The 17387-nt window shown below is 37.4% G+C and overlaps 1 protein-coding gene across 6 annotated transcripts; it reads right to left on the bottom strand.

Moving 5' to 3' along the window:
• Positions 1–259: 259 nt before the first annotated feature.
• LOC140744703 (regucalcin) lies at positions 260–17352 on the bottom strand. Of its 6 annotated transcripts, XM_073076333.1 has the most exons (10): positions 17198–17352; positions 16171–16445; positions 15560–15745; positions 13723–15181; positions 10853–10866; positions 5026–5182; positions 3891–4094; positions 3048–3263; positions 934–1046; positions 260–499 (listed from the first exon to the last, which is right to left on the bottom strand). In XM_073076333.1, exons 1-10 carry the CDS (start codon positions 17259–17261, stop codon positions 275–277), a joined length of 2913 nt encoding a protein of 970 aa, XP_072932434.1. In that variant the 5' UTR covers positions 17262–17352; the 3' UTR covers positions 260–274. The 6 variants fall into 6 exon arrangements, 5 of the variants coding, with proteins under 5 accessions (XP_072932434.1, XP_072932431.1, XP_072932432.1 ...); XM_073076330.1 differs by lacking the exons at positions 10853–10866; positions 13723–15181; positions 15560–15745; positions 16171–16445; positions 17198–17352 and adding an exon at positions 11808–11932; XM_073076331.1 differs by lacking the exons at positions 10853–10866; positions 13723–15181; positions 15560–15745; positions 16171–16445; positions 17198–17352 and adding an exon at positions 9598–9751.
• Between the last annotated feature and the right edge of the window lie 35 nt (positions 17353–17387).

Raw genomic sequence — 17387 nt, 5'->3', positions numbered from 1 at the left:
CCTGAGGTAGGCCACAGATGCGCCGCTAGCCCGCTACCCCTGAGGACCAAGTTGGAATGCCTCGGAAAATAATGTCTCCCTTACACACCCCTCAAACCAGAACACTGCAGCGCTTAACAATGTCGTTATAAGGCAAAAATAGGTGTGGCGGTGGTGCCGTCGGAGTCGAACCACAAAGGGTTCTACCACCTTCATAATTCATGAATCATCAATATTATTTAGGAGTTGGACTGCGTATTTTAAAAGAAAAATAAACGCGTTTAGCCTCAAACATTTATTTCAACAGCACATCCATGTTGAGTTCGCCGCGCACGCCGAGCCCCGTCACGCAGAAGGTGGCGCCGCAGGGCGGGGGCTGGGCGGTGCCGCGGTCCATGCAGGCCGACGTGACGTACAGGCGGTCCAGCGCGGGCCCGCCGAACGTACACGAGGTGGTCTGCAGCGCCGGCATCGGCACCTTCTGGAGCAGCTTGCCTTTGCGGGGGTCCACTTTTATGACCTGGAAGTAAATAAAATCTTTATGAGACTGACGCTCGTGGCGATCACCATACCGATTCGACGCGCTCATGGTTCCATCTTCGATCCCTAGTCAGTCCAATATCTGAGTGATGAATTTAGAATTGAAACGGTTTCTGGGTATTTGTATTGAAACAGAAAATGTTTGAATTTATATTTATTTATATGATTACTTAATGCACTCGCACTCAACAAGACAGACCGTCTTTTCGTTTTAAAGGGCAAGGAATTTTTAAAGGACAGCTCGATTTCGGTTTATCCTTATCATATATTTGTTATAAAAAACAATCGCCAGCATTTAGATACATATACATACGCATTTATATAGATAAGATCTTGTAAAAAAGTGTAGGATAGGTACTCAAAAGTCTGAAGTAACGGAAAAAAGTCGAATGTTAAAGAGTAGAAGTGTATAACCTGGCTCCCATCGAAGTTGGCGATCCAGAGGTTCCCGTCCGTGTCGATGGTCATGCCGTCCACGATGCCGTCCAGGTTGTGGTCTTTGTACTCGAACACCAGCTTTGGGTTCGCTGTCAAGAATAATTATAGTTTCATAATTAAAAACAACGCTAAAATCGTTATCCTGATGTAGAGAATGGGACAAAATTATTTAAATCATGAATTAATCGGACCGTTCCAAGTGGGTAAAAATCGAATTCAAATTGCGTTACATACATACTCGTACATACAAGTCAAGCTAATAAAAGCGTGGTAAAAACATTAGGAATATAGTGTGCACAAATAATTGGCTAAGTGCGAGTAATTGCAAGTGGAGGGTTCTGTACCACTAAATTTTGATTTGTTTTTTAACCGACTTCAAAAAAGGAGGAGGTTACTCAATTCGACCGTATATATGCTTTTTTATGTTTATTTTTAGTATTTGTTATCATAGCAGCCATAGAAGTGGATGGATTGTAAAAATTTGAACTGTCCACTTATTACGGTTCAATAGATAAAACGTCGAAAAATAGATACTTCTTGTATGGCTACATCAATTTATTTTCAAGATTTTTTTATTTGTAGTACGTGTATCAGCCACCATTATATATATTCTGTGAAAATTCCAACTGTCTATCTATATAGATAAGAGCCCTGTGGCAGAGGGACACGCAGCGGAAGCTTAGTATCAGGGTTCCGATTTTACGGAACCCTAAAAATTAACCAACACCGACTACAGTTTACCACTACTTGAGTAGTGTTAAAATCTATCAGTTATCTTTGTATGGGCATTGAAAATACAATTCTGTATATTGTATTTTCAATGCCCATGTTGGATGGGTGACTAAATTATAAATTTACCATTTATTTTCCCATTTCCCCCTTTTAATTCATAATACTAACTCCCCCTAGGCACTAACGATAGCCAGCGGTTAACCGCATTGCTTGCATTTCATTATCATTGTATGGCAGTTAAGTGCGTGCAGTCGGTCACAAATTTAACAGGAAAAGCGTCAACTAAAGCGAAAACTAATTATAAATTATTTTGACAAACTAATTATACAGCGAAAACTAATCATAAATTATTTTAACAATAAAGGAAAACATTCTGAGGAAAGCTACAAGCTTCAGAGTCCAATAAAGATATTAAAGGTGCGTGAAGTCTACCATTTTTCGCATATGGCCAGTGCGATGGACTATGGTGTAAACCCTGACATTCTGAGAGGGGTACCCGAGCCCAGCAGTAGGAAAGTCATGGGTTGACGACGAAGCCAATAGATGAAGGTGGTAGAACCCTTTGTGGTTCGACTCCGGCGGCACCACCGCCACAACTATTTCTGCCTCACAACAGCGGCGTTAAGTGCTGCTGTGTTCTGGTTTGAAGGGTGTGGGAAGAGAGACGTACTTTTCCGAGGCGTCCCAGCTTAGTCCTCAGGGGTAGCGGCGCATCTGTGGCCGTCGTCAGATAGGTATATCTAACCTGGGGTTGATTCCAGTGTAGTGTGTGTAAGACTTCTAATTATATAAGTTAGGAGTCTTACGCACTTTAATATTACTGTCTTAATACTGAGCTTATCTTAACTTATATAATTAGGAGCCTCACGCACACTACAACAGATGTCCATGGGCGGCAGTAGCCACTTACAAGGAACTACACTCTGCTACTCCTATATTATCCTTTATTCCTTAAAATATATTAGAAATCCGAAAGTAACTCTGTCTGTCTGTCTGGTTGTCTCTTCTTCACGCCCAAACCACTGAACCGATTTTAATGAAATTTTGTACAAAAATAGTCTGAGACCCGAGAAAGGACATAGGATAGTTTTTATCCCGGAAATCCCACGGGAACTAGGGATGGCGATCTAAGATCGATTAATCGGAGACTCGATCTTTTGGACCCAAAACAATGATTTTTTTAATCGATATTAGTAAGGATTGAATCGTAAACTATGCATTTGATCAAGTGATGATCTTTAGCAAAGTTGAAGGTACGAATTTTCAGTTTTATGTATGTTACTATGTTATATTATTTCCTCTTAAACGCGGGCGAAGCCACGAGCAAAAACTAGTAAAAAATAATGAAAATAACTTACAAATATTCCCAGTCTCGACATCGTAGTCGTATCTCCTAACGGCGTATTCAAACGAGTCCGCATAGTAGAAGGCCCGCTCGCGCTCGTCCCAACAGAGCCCGTTGGAGATGTCGATGCGGTCCGCTACCACCGTCACACTGCCGTCGGGGTCCATGCGGTACAGGGAACCCTTCTTCAGATCGAACTTGCCTGGCTCGTACTCGTTGCCCATTGTGCCTGGGGGTACGACAAAATTTAGAATGTACGAAGTTTATCGTTATGGAGGTGGATTGTCCAAACTCTGAAACAGGTAGTTCATTATTTCTAACTAATAGAAAGTGAATAGAAAGTGGACCACAAAATTATAAATGTATAAAGGTATGAATTTTGTCTACTTAAACTGTTAAAAACGGTGTTTCATTATTTCTAATCAGAAACCAAGTAGTAATTTCGAAAGAGCTTGCTTCAAGATAGGATTTTCAAACAGACTTTCGTACCTTATTTTGTCTCTTTAGGGGCCGAATAAAAACGAATCTTTTTTAGCGAGTGTCTATATCATAAAACCCCATTTCAACCCCGTACTTCAGATCGAGTAGATATTTTCCCATTTAAAAAACAAATATGCTGTTATTATCTACTCTTTTACTGTTCTAATGTTGGTAGGAAATTTCGTGATTTCACCTCGAACGCAACACCGACACACTTTATAGAAGTAGTAAATAAGCAATGATAACTGCTACCCATGATGTTTCCATTATTAGCCACAAACAGTGGCGGTAGTGCCCCCCTCTAACCACGAAGGATTCTACCACTTTCTTTGCTGTGACCTTCCATCCCGTCGAGATCTAGTGCAGACCAACTTACCAACAAACAGCCTGCCCCGTGGGTCAGCCTTAGCATCATTGATCCTGTTCCCCGGCGAGTGCGCGTCTAGCTCGGCCAGCGTCCGCAACACCTTCGCCCCCCCATCGCCCCCCTCCCAGTACACCTCCACCACCCGCAGCTTAAGCCCCACGACGAAGTGGTGCTTTTTGCCCTCCACTGGTATCACGAAGCCTGGCATGCCATCTGGAACGAGTGGTTTGGGTTTCAAGACCGTTACTAATTTACTAAAAATTATAACATCCGCTGTGGGAGTCGGAAAGGAGAAAGGAATACAGTAGGAGAGAGCGAGAAAAATTATAATATATATAACTCAGAGACGGTTTATAATACGAGGATAAGTGAAGTACTTAACTTTGAGTTCCTCGTTACTTTGCGATACCGTGAACTTTCCTACGAGCCGTCGTCACTTACTCTCTCTCTCTGCTGGGCACAGGACTCTCAAAGTGAGACAAGTTTAGGCACAAGTCCAGCTCACTGCCCAAGTGTGGATTAGTATAATTCACACAGCTTTGAGAACTATACTCTCATACGCGTAGACTTTCTTAGGATATTCTCCTTCAGTCTCTTGCAAGTAACCTTCAAAATTATAGGTGTGTGTGTGAGTCTAGACTCAAACCTCTAATTTTGAATGATTCGAATCTCGACTCCTTGACTGAGGCCAAGTTTCTTACTACTAATTCCTGAAAATTGGCCTCCATCCTCGCTTACCCTCATAGCCAAGATCCATGGTTTCTAGGTAAGTACCCACCTTGTCCCTGTAGTCCCGGGAATAGAATAGGGCTACGGTAGCCCCTGCTTGTCGTAAGAGGCGACTAAAAGTCCAGCAAGCAACCCCGGGAAGGACGGCGGTATGTGTGGTCACATCCCGTCGTAAACACCAGATGGTGTGGGAGGAGCGAAAACTGCTCTCCCAGGACAGAGCCCGATCGGGGCATCGCGCTTGGAGGACTCCGGTTGTGTTCTGTCGGAGATCCCGGGTTCTCCAACAAGCGTTGAGGACGGCCACCGGGGGGTTTTAGTGCGCTAAAAGCCAACATAACCCGGAGTCGCTCCCACGTCGTCGGGTACCTTTTGAAGGATTCCCCCTCGTAAACAAAAAAAGGTAAGTACCCACCTAGCTTGGCCCGCGTATGTTGCTCCGTGGCGGGCACATACTTGTGGATGGTGTGGTCGAAGATGCTCACGAAGTAGAGCGCCTGGTCCCTCTGCGACCAGTGCGGGCCCTCGCCGAGCCACACCGGCTCCGTCACCGCTTCCACCTGGGGCGCCATCTGGGGACATTTCAATTATCAACTTACTTGAAAACTAAAGCCCGTTATTTTTTTTTATAATATAGGAGTAGCAAACGAGCAGTCCACCTGATGGTAAGTGGCTACTGCCGCCCATGGACTCTGGATCTGTAATCAACCCCAGATAGGATTAGATATTCCTACCTGAGGTCGGCCACCGATGCGCCGCTACTTACCACACCCTTCAAACCAGAACACAGTAGCGCTTAACGCTGCTGTTAATAGGCAGAAATAGGTGTGGTAACCGCCGGAGTCGAACCACAAAAAAGTTCTACCACCTTCAAAAACTGCCACTATATACTTGATCTATCCATTTTTAAGGGGTAAATAAACTGACAAATGTCAATCTTTGGTGGACAAAACTTTGTATAGATTGAATATTAATCACACGCGTTAGTTGGGTTGAAGTAAGGTAGGTATACATTTTTTATTGATATATGCGTAGCAAACGAGCATACAGCTTCTATGCTTCTAAATCTAACTACAAAAGCTCCTACTACCTTCTTTTGTGTAGTTAATAACTTCTACTGCCTCCAAAGTAAAATCACGAAGGGTTTCCTAAACAGCTGCTATTGAATTGAAATATTTACACAACGTCACACCAATTTTAATAGATAAGCATTTTTTTAAATAAAAAAAGTAGCAGATAATCATGCAGTCAACCTGATGGTAATTGGCTACTGCAATGGGCATTCGTAATCAATCCCAGATAAGTTACAACTCCTACCTGCGATCGGTCTCAAACGCGCCACAACCCCTGAGGATTAAGCTGGTATACCTTGGTATAGTATGTCTCCCTTACCACACCCCTCAAATCAGAACACAGCAGCGCTGTAAACAGTGGAGCGCTGTTTGGCTCTAGTTTGGAGAGAGTGGTAAAACATTAACAAAAGAACTCTTTAAACATATTAAAATTTACCAGCCTTTTGTCCTGAAGTATTTAAATTTACCACCACGACCTCGAAAACTTGCAACTCGAAAGACCGAATGTGTCGCACTACCAACAAAAGCGTTGGATATATGTAGATAGATCAATTTATTTTCAGCTATGATTCAACTTATTTTTGTGTATACAGTATACAATATGTAATACACTAGTTCATTAATGTTTTCCTCGATGCAAGAGGAAAAATGTCATCTATGAAGTTAATCGGAAACTGCCACTTGGTTCAATAAAGATATTAAAACAAACTGACGCTTTTTGTATTTTTATATAAAACAGGAGTAGCAGTACACCTGAAAGTAAGTGGATACTATCGGCTATACTACACATCTGTAATCAACCCCAGATAAGATTACATTCTTACCTGAGGTCGGCCACAGATGCGCCGTTACCCCTGAAGACTAAGCTGGAATGTCTCGGAAAATTATTTGTCCCATACTACACCCTTTAAACTAGAAGCGCACGGCAAACAACAGCAACACTGATATTACGCAGTGCTGTTATCCACAATGGGTTCCACCACATTCATTATTTATTATATTCAAAGTTTCTTTGCAGAATTATATCTGAACGTCAATAAGTAAAAGAAGCGGCGAAAGAGATTTTCATACACAATGTCAACTTACGATAATGGAGCATTTTTTCTCTCACATGTTTAGAACAAGAGGGTTTGTAGAACTTTGAAGGTATAATTATCGTGGTTCGACCCTGGAGGCACTACGGTCACATTCTACTTTATACCATCTGGTTTGAAGGGTATTGTACGAGAGACACTTGTACGGAGCGTTCTAACTTAGTCCTCAGAATTAGCAACGCGTGTATCGTCTATCTAAGTTAGTTTTGTATCCTATCCAGGATTGATTACAGATGTCCACGAGCAACAATTGCAATTCATCCGGACTGTATGCTATTTAACAAAAATAATGGGATACTGTTATCAAATTATTGCATTGTCATCGGTCCTTGATACGTGTGCAAAGTTTCAAATTTATCAAGCTTCTAGAAACGGGTGAAAATTGAGCTCAAAGATTCCGTTACATACATAGATAGAACCCAAGCTAATAAAAGTGTTAAAAAAATAAATGCGTCCAATTTAAATTACAATATTTATTGAATCAAGTTGCACGTATGTTATAATTAAGGAATGTAGGCATGCGGTTATGACTTTAATTGTGTCATCTGATGCATGTATGCACTAATGGATATAGCTATTAAATATACATAAACATGTATGTCTCATTCTTTGTCACGCTGCAGCCCAAACGGCTTCGCGGAATTCACATATGAGGTGTCGTTGGATACATCTAAATTGCGGGAGTAACATACACTTCATTTTTAGGCAGTCTGTTTTTTGTTTTTATATTTTTTAATAATAATTTAAAACAAATGTAGTAGTGTTCACCTGAATGTAATTAGCTACACACGTGAAATGTAAAATTCCATATGGAACATGATTTCTACTTGAAGGTGATCACAGATGCGTTGCCACTATTGTGGATTAAAGCGATCGATTTGGGTCAAATCAAATCAAAGCAAAGTTTTTTATTCAAAATAGGTTCTTTACAGGACACTTTTTGAATGTCAATACAACTACCACCACTTCACAGGGTGTTTCGTTATGGAGAAGAAGCGACAGAAATTTCATAAAATACATCTTTTAAAAGAAAATGTTTTATACTATGGCACTTAACCTAATGGTACATATGAAACTGGGGCTACATCAGACCCCACCGTTTTATCAGTCAAATAATCACTCAGCCTATAGTACGCTTTTTACATAGCGTTTGTTTAACGACAAGTTTAAACTTTATTTCTGTAAGATTCAAGATGTGGTCAGGTCGATCGATCGCCTTAATCCACAAGAGATACGTAAGGTAAACATTAATTAAAGGTGGTAGAACCTTCCGTGGTCCGACGCAGGCGACACCAGCGCCACACCTATTTCTGCCTAATAATAGCAGTGTTAAGTGCTGCTGTGTTTTGGTTTAAAAAGTGGTAAGGAAGGAAGACATAATTTTCCGAGGCATTCCAGCACAAGTTGGAATCTAATCTAATCTGGGTTTGATTACAGAGATCCATGCAGTAGCCACTCACCATCACGTGGACTGCATGCTCGTCTGTTACTCTCACGTAATATAAAAAAAATAACTGAATTATTTTAATATACATATTTTGTGGGCAAGTCACACTTCATTTAAATTAAGTCACAATCCACTCACCTGCTCAATACAACAAGAATTTCCAGAAGTTTTATGACTCAACAGTAACAAAAAATACACATCGTTTATCAGCATTGTAAGAGTTTGATGTTAACCATTTGCATATTATCTTCTCATGTAATACGAAAATTTAAAGTAGACCTTTAAAGTACACATTTCAAGACCGATCAACTGTCGGTACCCAATATAATTATATATTTTTATTTCAAAAACTGTCTGTCCATTATATACTACTGCTAATTCGAAATTTCCAATAAGCAAATTTCTCACTCAATCCCGTTCTCACTATATACATTTAAAATCGTTGTGTTCGTCTTCACGGCTTTACATAAAATATATTAAAATAGAAAAATTGCAATAAATAAATTTAATATCAATATATTGTTTTAACATTATTCATGCGAAGAGTCGATTATTCTCAAATATCCATTAACAGGGTGTTTCGAAAATATTACTGTAAAAATCTACAAAATAAATAGTAATATAGTATAAAAATGATTAAAGTCCTATTTCCACAGGCTAAAATATCTTAAAATATATATTAAAGCTATCTTAATACATACATCGTTTAGATAAAAAAATATTAGAAGTAAATAAGTACTACTATAATTACTAACTAATCTATCCCTGAAATTTAAGTAGGTATAGTTCGCGCCAAACTGCTAGTCCGCTCTGAAGTTGTTGCGAGCAGGTGTAATACATTTTACTAACTGACGCATTTCTATATTCAGAGCGGACTGGCAGTTTCGCGCTGACTATACGTATGTATCTTTTTACACGTAAACAAAGCCGCGATTTAACCAGCTAACTAATTAAATACTCACATTAAATTATTCAATTAAAAGCACCGAGTGAAATCGCAATAAAATCCAATGAAACGCGTCGGGAACTGCCGGCGGCCGCGCCGCGCACTTTTATATACGCTGTATCTTATCAACGAATCTCTTCATAATCAGACGAGATTACGAACTTTATTATACTACTGTACTATAGCACTACAGATAGTGATTTGTTCTACAGATCTGTTTTCTACATAATTATTATTGTTCACTTATATCTAGATACACGTGATAATCTATTAATATGTATGTAATTCGAGAGTTTGTCTGTTTTAGGTCTTAATATATTTTCATAATTTATACGAGAAAAATCAATAAAGACGCATTTTGATGTATTCTCGGTATCGGTAAAGGCTAATTAAAGATATTGTTAACAATAATGGCTTAAATACGTACAGCATCAACTGTGTTGAAGTTTTTTTTTTTAAAACAATAGCGTTGCACATTTTACGGCCGATATTATTTTAAAACAATTAAAAATTTATGAATTACGAGTGAAGTTTCTCAAATTCTAATATTTTTTAATAATGACGAAATCCATTTATTTTTTAATATTTTTAAATGATCACAGAATATGACATGAAAAATGGCGCATTTTTTTCTTTCAACATAATAACAACATGTTAAAAAATTAAAATGCCAAAATATCTCTCAATACTGAGTGAAACCCGCGCGAAAGTCAAGTGGTAGATAGATAATATTGATTGTATCCGTGATCCCAACAGATAAACAAAGAGATTATATGTAACAGTGCAATATACATTCAGATGTGGTATCATTTGAGAACTGACAGAGATTAAAGAATAAATGTCGAAATGATATAAACTATTTACAATATAATGTTCTAGCAATCTAGAACCTAGATTAACCTGAGATTACCTATCACACTATGTTGCCAATGTAGGTTACACACAATCAAACAATATTAATACAATTTTATGGTTGTCGTGTACACACAAAGATTTATTTTTATTGTATTTGTGTCGTAACGTAAAGGATGTACTAATTCGAGGCGTTAAAATTTAATCCTTAAGGGAAGAAAGTCCGTGGTCGACCTCAAGTAGGAATATAATCTAATCTTATGTTGAGTTCAGATTTTCATTAACAGTAGCCACTTACCATCAGCTGGACTGTATGCTCGTTTGTTACTTGTAATTATAAAAAAAAAACTTTATTTTTCACTTGCAATGGCATCATTCAAATACTGGCGGCTCTTTTTGGCGGCGGGAAAAAAATTTAGAAACCATAATTATTTCTTGTAGGAAGACAATTGTTATTTTTTGGAGTACTTTTAAGAGTATCGAAATACCATTTTTTTGACTCCTTTAAGACTGTTTAATAGCAAACTCTTTTTGGTTTTGAATCATCAGCTGGACTGCACGCTCATTTGCAACGTGCAAATAAAATTATATTGGCAAGAGATATTTACGCCCGTTAGCGAATTCTATTACAAAAAGGACTGAATTATCTTATATATGAAATTATCGTGTCACAATGTTAGTTACCGTACTCCTCCGAAACTGCTTTACCGATCTTCACCAAATTTTATATGCATATTCAGTAGGTCTGAAAATCGGTTACTATCTATTTTTCATACCCCTAAGTAATAAGGGTTGTTCACCCTTAACATTTTTTTTATTTATACGGCAACACAACGTTTGCTAGCTAGTATGATTATAATTATACAGGGTTACAGGGAAAGTCGACCTACATAATTAAAATCTTTATAAATAACATTACTGGCTGATGTGACCCGACCCGCGTAATTTTCGTATTCCAAATTTATATGAAATCCAACAGTTTACATGTATATGACATAAGGATATCCTCATTTTCATTCTATTGTTGTGACTTCCTGTATAAAAGTGAGCAAAATTGTGATGATAATGTAAAAGTGAATAATATTTGAGAAAATTATCAAATATATCAACATTTTACAATATTTTTCTTTACGTATTAGGGTTCCGTACCCAAAGGGTCAAAACGGAACCCTATTACTAATAGTACCTACGTTCTGTCCGTCTGTCATTCAAGATATAGAGCCCAATGACAGACGGACAGACCGGCGGAGGCTTAGTAATATGGTTCCGTTTTTATCCTATGAATATTGAACCCTAAACAGACAACCAAAAAACTAAGTCGCGACATATAAAATAATTGGTCAAGCGCAAGACGTACATTCACTTGGAGGGTTCCTCCAAGTAAATGTACCACCAAAATTTTCTTTATTTTTAGTATTTGTTACTATAGCAGCCATTGAGCATTTAGAATTGTAAAAATTTGAACTATCTGCCTATTACTGTCTATTATATAAAAATAGAGGTTTCTTTTATGGCGAAACCCATTTATTTTAAAGATTTTTTATTATTAGTATTTGTTAGCGGCTACAGTTCTACGTACTCTGGAAATAAATCAACTATCTATCGATTACGGTTCAGGAGATAGAGCCCTGAGATAATAGACATTCGGGCACACAGCGGAGGCTTAGTAATAGGGTTCCGTTGTTTGGACAGGGAACCCTAAAAACATAAAAACAATAGAACTTCAATGCCACTCACATCATACCACGATAAGAATATAAATACAATATCAGTGACACAACTTACGTATTGGCAATTCCTGATGCTGTCTTCAGATTAGATACGGCCGCGCGGAGACCACTTAATGTGAAGGTCTAGGCATTGAAATCACTTCAAAACCTTTGCCGAACACGCATACTGTTATTGAGGCACTGAAAAGAAAGTTGTCCCATGATTAACAGGTATTTTAACAAAAGTAATTAAAGTAACTCTTTTTTAGAGTAGGTGTGATCGAAGTCTTACCACAAAAATATTGTTTATTTATAGCATTTGTTAATACATAGTAACCATACAAGTTAATGCATTGTGAAAATTTATACTGTTTACCTATTACGGTTCATTGAATAAACCAAAAACGCTTTCTAAACTCTACTACATCTAAATTCTCAGGGTGCAATGGACACACACAAAGACAAACACACAAACACCCAGACCCAGAAACAGAAATCTAAATTCATCATTTAGATATCTGTCTGACCGGGGATCGAACCCGTGCGCCTCTGCGTGTCCGACCGGTATAGTGACCGCTCCGCAGCGTCGTCAAAAAATATTTGTTCGAACAAATATTTGGCGACACCTACTTATTTTCCATCTTTTTATTTTAATTATTTGTTGTTGTAGCGGCCTCAGTAACACATACTCCGGAAACCAAATCAAATGTTAATTACGGTACTACATACTTTGGATTTTAAGTCAGACTTCATATTGGGAGTTCATAATTTACACTAGTGTATATTGACATCGCAGAATCATTATCAGAACTTAAATAAATAGTACAGAATGGTTAAGTTATTTTTAAGGTGGTAAAATCCTTTGATTGGACTCCAAAGGCACTACTGCCACACCTATTTCTGTACCTGATGTCAGAGAGGAATCGTAATCTTATCTGGGGTTGATTACAGATGTCTAGGGGCGGCAGTGGCCACATACTATTACTTACAATGCATGGTTGTTTGCTACTTCTATATTATAAAAAAGGTAAAGCAAAAAGGAAAACTTTAAGATGGTTGAAATATAACAAAAAGTCCTTACCTATCACACTTCAAAACATCCAATCCTTGAATATCAGCAACATCGCTGAAAACTTGTGATACAAATTTACATTGAATTCCCTCACTGACTTCCCATCGGACCATCGTCACCCTTTGATCTATAGAAGTGGTCACAATGACGTCATCCACGAACACTACGCCTGTGATTTGAGAAAAGTGCAGTGTACTCGACATCCACTTATGTGTTACATGTGTGTTACCATCTTTAGTTATTTTTATTAAATTTAAACAAAGCATGTTATCATCTCCACCTGTTGCGAGCAAGATACCGTAATCTGTTATTTTACATGCTACACTATTTATCCCAGATTGATGTACTGGGAGTGACATAAAAGGCTTGAATTGCAGTTTTTCTAAATTGTCTGTATTGTTAATCTCCCAAAATGTAACAATCCCTCGTGTTGTACATGTTATTAGCACTATTTTATCTCCGTATTCAAAACTAAGTGTCTTCAATATACAAGTATCATGTTTTAGTTGTTGTAGCGGATTTAGTTCTACATTTTGTCCATCATATTTGAAACTAAACACGCGGAGATAAGCGTCAGAACATCCAGCCACAATTATAAAATTATCAACACATTTAATTATATCCACATCCATAATTCTTGTTTCTGGATCGAAATCGACAGAACAGTTCCTCCATGTTTGGTTTCCTTTTCTTTCTTTATCAGTGCCTTTAATTAAATAGTCAATTAGTTCTTCTGTTACTATTTCTATTTTATTATCGTCTTTACTAAAATGTAACAGTTTTATGCATATCTGTGCTCTTCCACCAGCAGATACTAATAACAATTTATCATTTTCAATCAAAGCAGTCCTTAATGTTCTCACATTGGACAACTGCTTAAAGATAATTTCATCTCGAAATTCGTCATTAGAGTTTATACTTGATATTCTCAATGAAGTGTCTTCTCCACCAGAAATGTAAAATGCAGTGGAATCATGCAATGTACTTATATAGGTCTTTAGGCAATTGATTTCTTTAGAATGTGTGCCATTTATTACATTTTTAGAAACGATTTTGTTTAACTCAAAAGTTTCTATATTAATATTAGAATTCTTCAAGTATACAAATTTTATAAATTCTTCATAGGAATCGCCAACTATTTCAATATAGCGTATAACGTCCCAAGAACGATGTCCTCCGCCACAAGACACCTCCAACAACTTACTATTGTCTCTCAAATCATATATGATAAAACTTCGTTCATGAAATCCACTAATATAACGTTTTTCTTTATCAACAAACTTTTCAATCCATTGAAATTCTAAATTACGACTGAACATTAAGTTAACATTAGTGTCTTTATCTACTGTAAAATATTTTATATTTCCACATCTTCCTGTCGTTATAATCTTATCAGATTCAAAATTGATTGATGTTGGTCCATATCTTCCATGTACTTTTTTGAAGGATCTCAATGGATTTTTCTGTCCTGTGACGTATATGTGAAGAGAACCACACCTGTCTCCAACAACCAGGACATCTTTATTCAAATTCATCGCCGCGGCTGTTAGCCATCGTTCTTTGCAAGGAGGCAGAATAAAATTAGCATAAAGATCTACAGAGTTATCTCTAGAAGCTAAAACTGTGATAGTTCCATTTTCTGAACACAAAACTAAATGTCTGTTCCCTGTCCACTGCACGAATAAAATCTTTCCAATCTGTAGTTTTGTGTCTATAAAATTTTGAATACTTGGTGCACCTTTACAAGTTTCAATAAATATGTCTAACTTTCCAAACATATCGACTACAGCTACAATCTGCTTACAAGACGATATACTGAGCAATTTGCACGTGGATTCATGTTTTAATTCGAATGTTGTACTTGACTTAGTAGAAACATCATTATAAACAAAGTTTGTTTCAGTTAAGATGATAATATTTCGCCTTGCAGTGAATACAACCTTCTTTGCACTTGGCACTTCAATATTTACCACGTCATTCCTTCCATATTCTAAAACCATTGATAACGGATGCAAGATAACACTAGAATCACCACCGCCGGTCACCAAATGTTTGTCATCTGCATCCAAAGACCAGATGCAAGCATTCTGGTGACTTGTAACTTTCCTCAACAGATTACCATCATAGCCCCAGAAACAAATGCATGAATCTTCACCGATAGAAATAACAAAATCATCCCTTATACAGTTCCTCATAACACGGGACAAATGTCCGTACAATTCGTGTATACAAGTTATATTTACATTTTCCCAGTAACCAATGGAGTTAGGACGGTATGATGTGTTATTTTGCAGTTGCCATATTCTGACTGCTCTGTCATCCGATGTTGTCACTATAACACCCTTTTCCAGGCTACAGGATACTGAAAAAATCACACCCTGTGGAAATACAACGTAATTAGTATATATGCATAACATAATTATTACTATCTGGTATACAAATACAGGTGGTAGAACCGTTCGTGATTTGATTCCAGAGGTACCACTGCCAAGCCGATTCCTACCAAATAACAGCAAAGTAAGGCAGTGCTGTGCTCTCGTTTGAAGGGTGTGGTAACAGATACACTTACATGAGGCATTCAGAATTAGTTCTAGGGATGCATTACAGATAGGTAGGACTTGAATCCTATGCAGGATTGATTATGAATACCCATGGACAGCAATGGTCACTTACCATAAGATAGACTACATGTTCAGCTGGCAAAATGCTACTAAAAACATAATATAATAGCTAAAATAATAAATAAAATTGTTAACCTTATGCCCCTTCAAGCTATGCAGCACTACATCTCGGCCACACCTGTGTATCAAAACTTGTGAGAACACAGTTCCACTGAATACTAGGATATCGTCCTGAATGGGTAGTAAAATACCACTGTACAGGATAGAGTTTTCCTTACTAATGTGCTGAGATACCATAGATTTCTGCACTATATCCCATTTCTGGAAATAAACAATAAAATTACTTTAAAATTATTTATAAGATCTTATAAAGACTATAATGCGGTCCATTAAAAAATGATTTGCATAAGGTTTATTTTTTTAACCAACCAATTTAAATAATAAAGAATTAAGACTACTATCGAAAACATTGTAAGGCTTTTTCTGCCTAGCAACAGTAGTGTTAAGTGGTGCTGTGTTCTGGCTTGATGGATGTGGTAAGTGGGACATATTTTTCCGTGGCATTTCAGGTTAGTCCCTCACGGGTAGTGGCTGATCTGAGGTAGGAATATATAATCTTATCTGGTGTTGATTACTGATGTCAATGGGCAGCAGTAACTACTTACCATCATGTGGATTGCACGCAGGGCTACTACTCCTATATTATAAAAAAAGGATAGACAATAATAATAAAATCTAGTCATTACCTGTACAACATTGTGTGCTGTTAACAATGCAACACATCTCTCACCCACCCACACACCAGAGTGTAGCCAATCATTGCACACTATTGCATCGAAGGACTTCACAAAAACCTCACTACTCTCCCAAGTTATAACAGTAAATTGCTTCCCACCGATGACTAATATTTCATTTTTATCTGACGGAACAAAATGATATATCTTTTGACCATTTAGGGCATGGAGTTTCTGTATCAATTTTGTAGATTTTCTGTCGAAAACATTTAACCAACTGCCAATACCTGGAAATCACAATAATTTGCATTTTATTTTCTTAGTTTGATGGACTGCATTATAATTTTGGATAATAGGTATACTATATCTACTTTCAATTTTGAAGGTGGTAAAACCCTTTGTGGTTCCAGCAGCACCACCGCCACACCTATTTCTGCCTAATAAATAACAGCAGTGTTAGGCGCTGCTGTGTTCTGGTTTGAAGGGTGTGGTAAGGGAGATATACTTTTCCGAGGCGTTCTAGCTTAGGTCTCAGGGGTAGCGGCGCATCTGTGGCCGACATCAGGTAGGAATATCTAATCCTACCAGGGGTTGATTACAGATATCCATAGGCGGCAGTAGCCACTCACCATCAGGTGGACTGCATGCTCGTCTGCTACTCTTATATTATAAAAAAAATTTAAACATCCATTACCTCAGAAATTTTGTTTCTAATACTGTTTTATTATAATAAAATTACATGTCCTTTAACATAAAATATTTCTGTAATAAATAAATGTGCCCAAGACACTGTAAAATAGTTCATAAAAAGTTTGATAATCTTATTTTTCTGTAAAAAGTGACAAGTGGCCTGAGGGTTACCTCAATGTTAAGGCATGTTTTACATTTTACAAGTAAAGTTCTAATTAAATTCCTTGTGTATCGAGTAAGCACATTCATTGGATTTAATAGTGTTCAAGTAACAACTAATGATAATTAAATTCCAAGGAAATATAATAAATAACTTGCGAAAACAAGTGTATATAACCTAACTTCTTACCAGCCAATATGTATTCCTTGTAGAGTTTGACCGCAATTACATCAGTGCGGCATATTATTGACATATTGACAAAGTTTTATTAATATTTTGTTTACAATTTAATGAGAATAAACAAAATTATTTAAACACATGAACTTTTATATTCGATGTGACACATGACCATAGTCATTTACTGTCAATTGTCATAATG

This window comes from Epargyreus clarus, unplaced genomic scaffold (genome assembly GCF_041222505.1).
Source record: "Epargyreus clarus isolate Ecla_fem2 unplaced genomic scaffold, WU_Ecla_fem_2.2 ptg000009l, whole genome shotgun sequence".
In the NCBI taxonomy this organism is placed as follows: Eukaryota; Metazoa; Arthropoda; class Insecta; order Lepidoptera; family Hesperiidae; genus Epargyreus; species Epargyreus clarus.
This window is presented reverse-complemented; position numbering and strand designations above follow the sequence as displayed.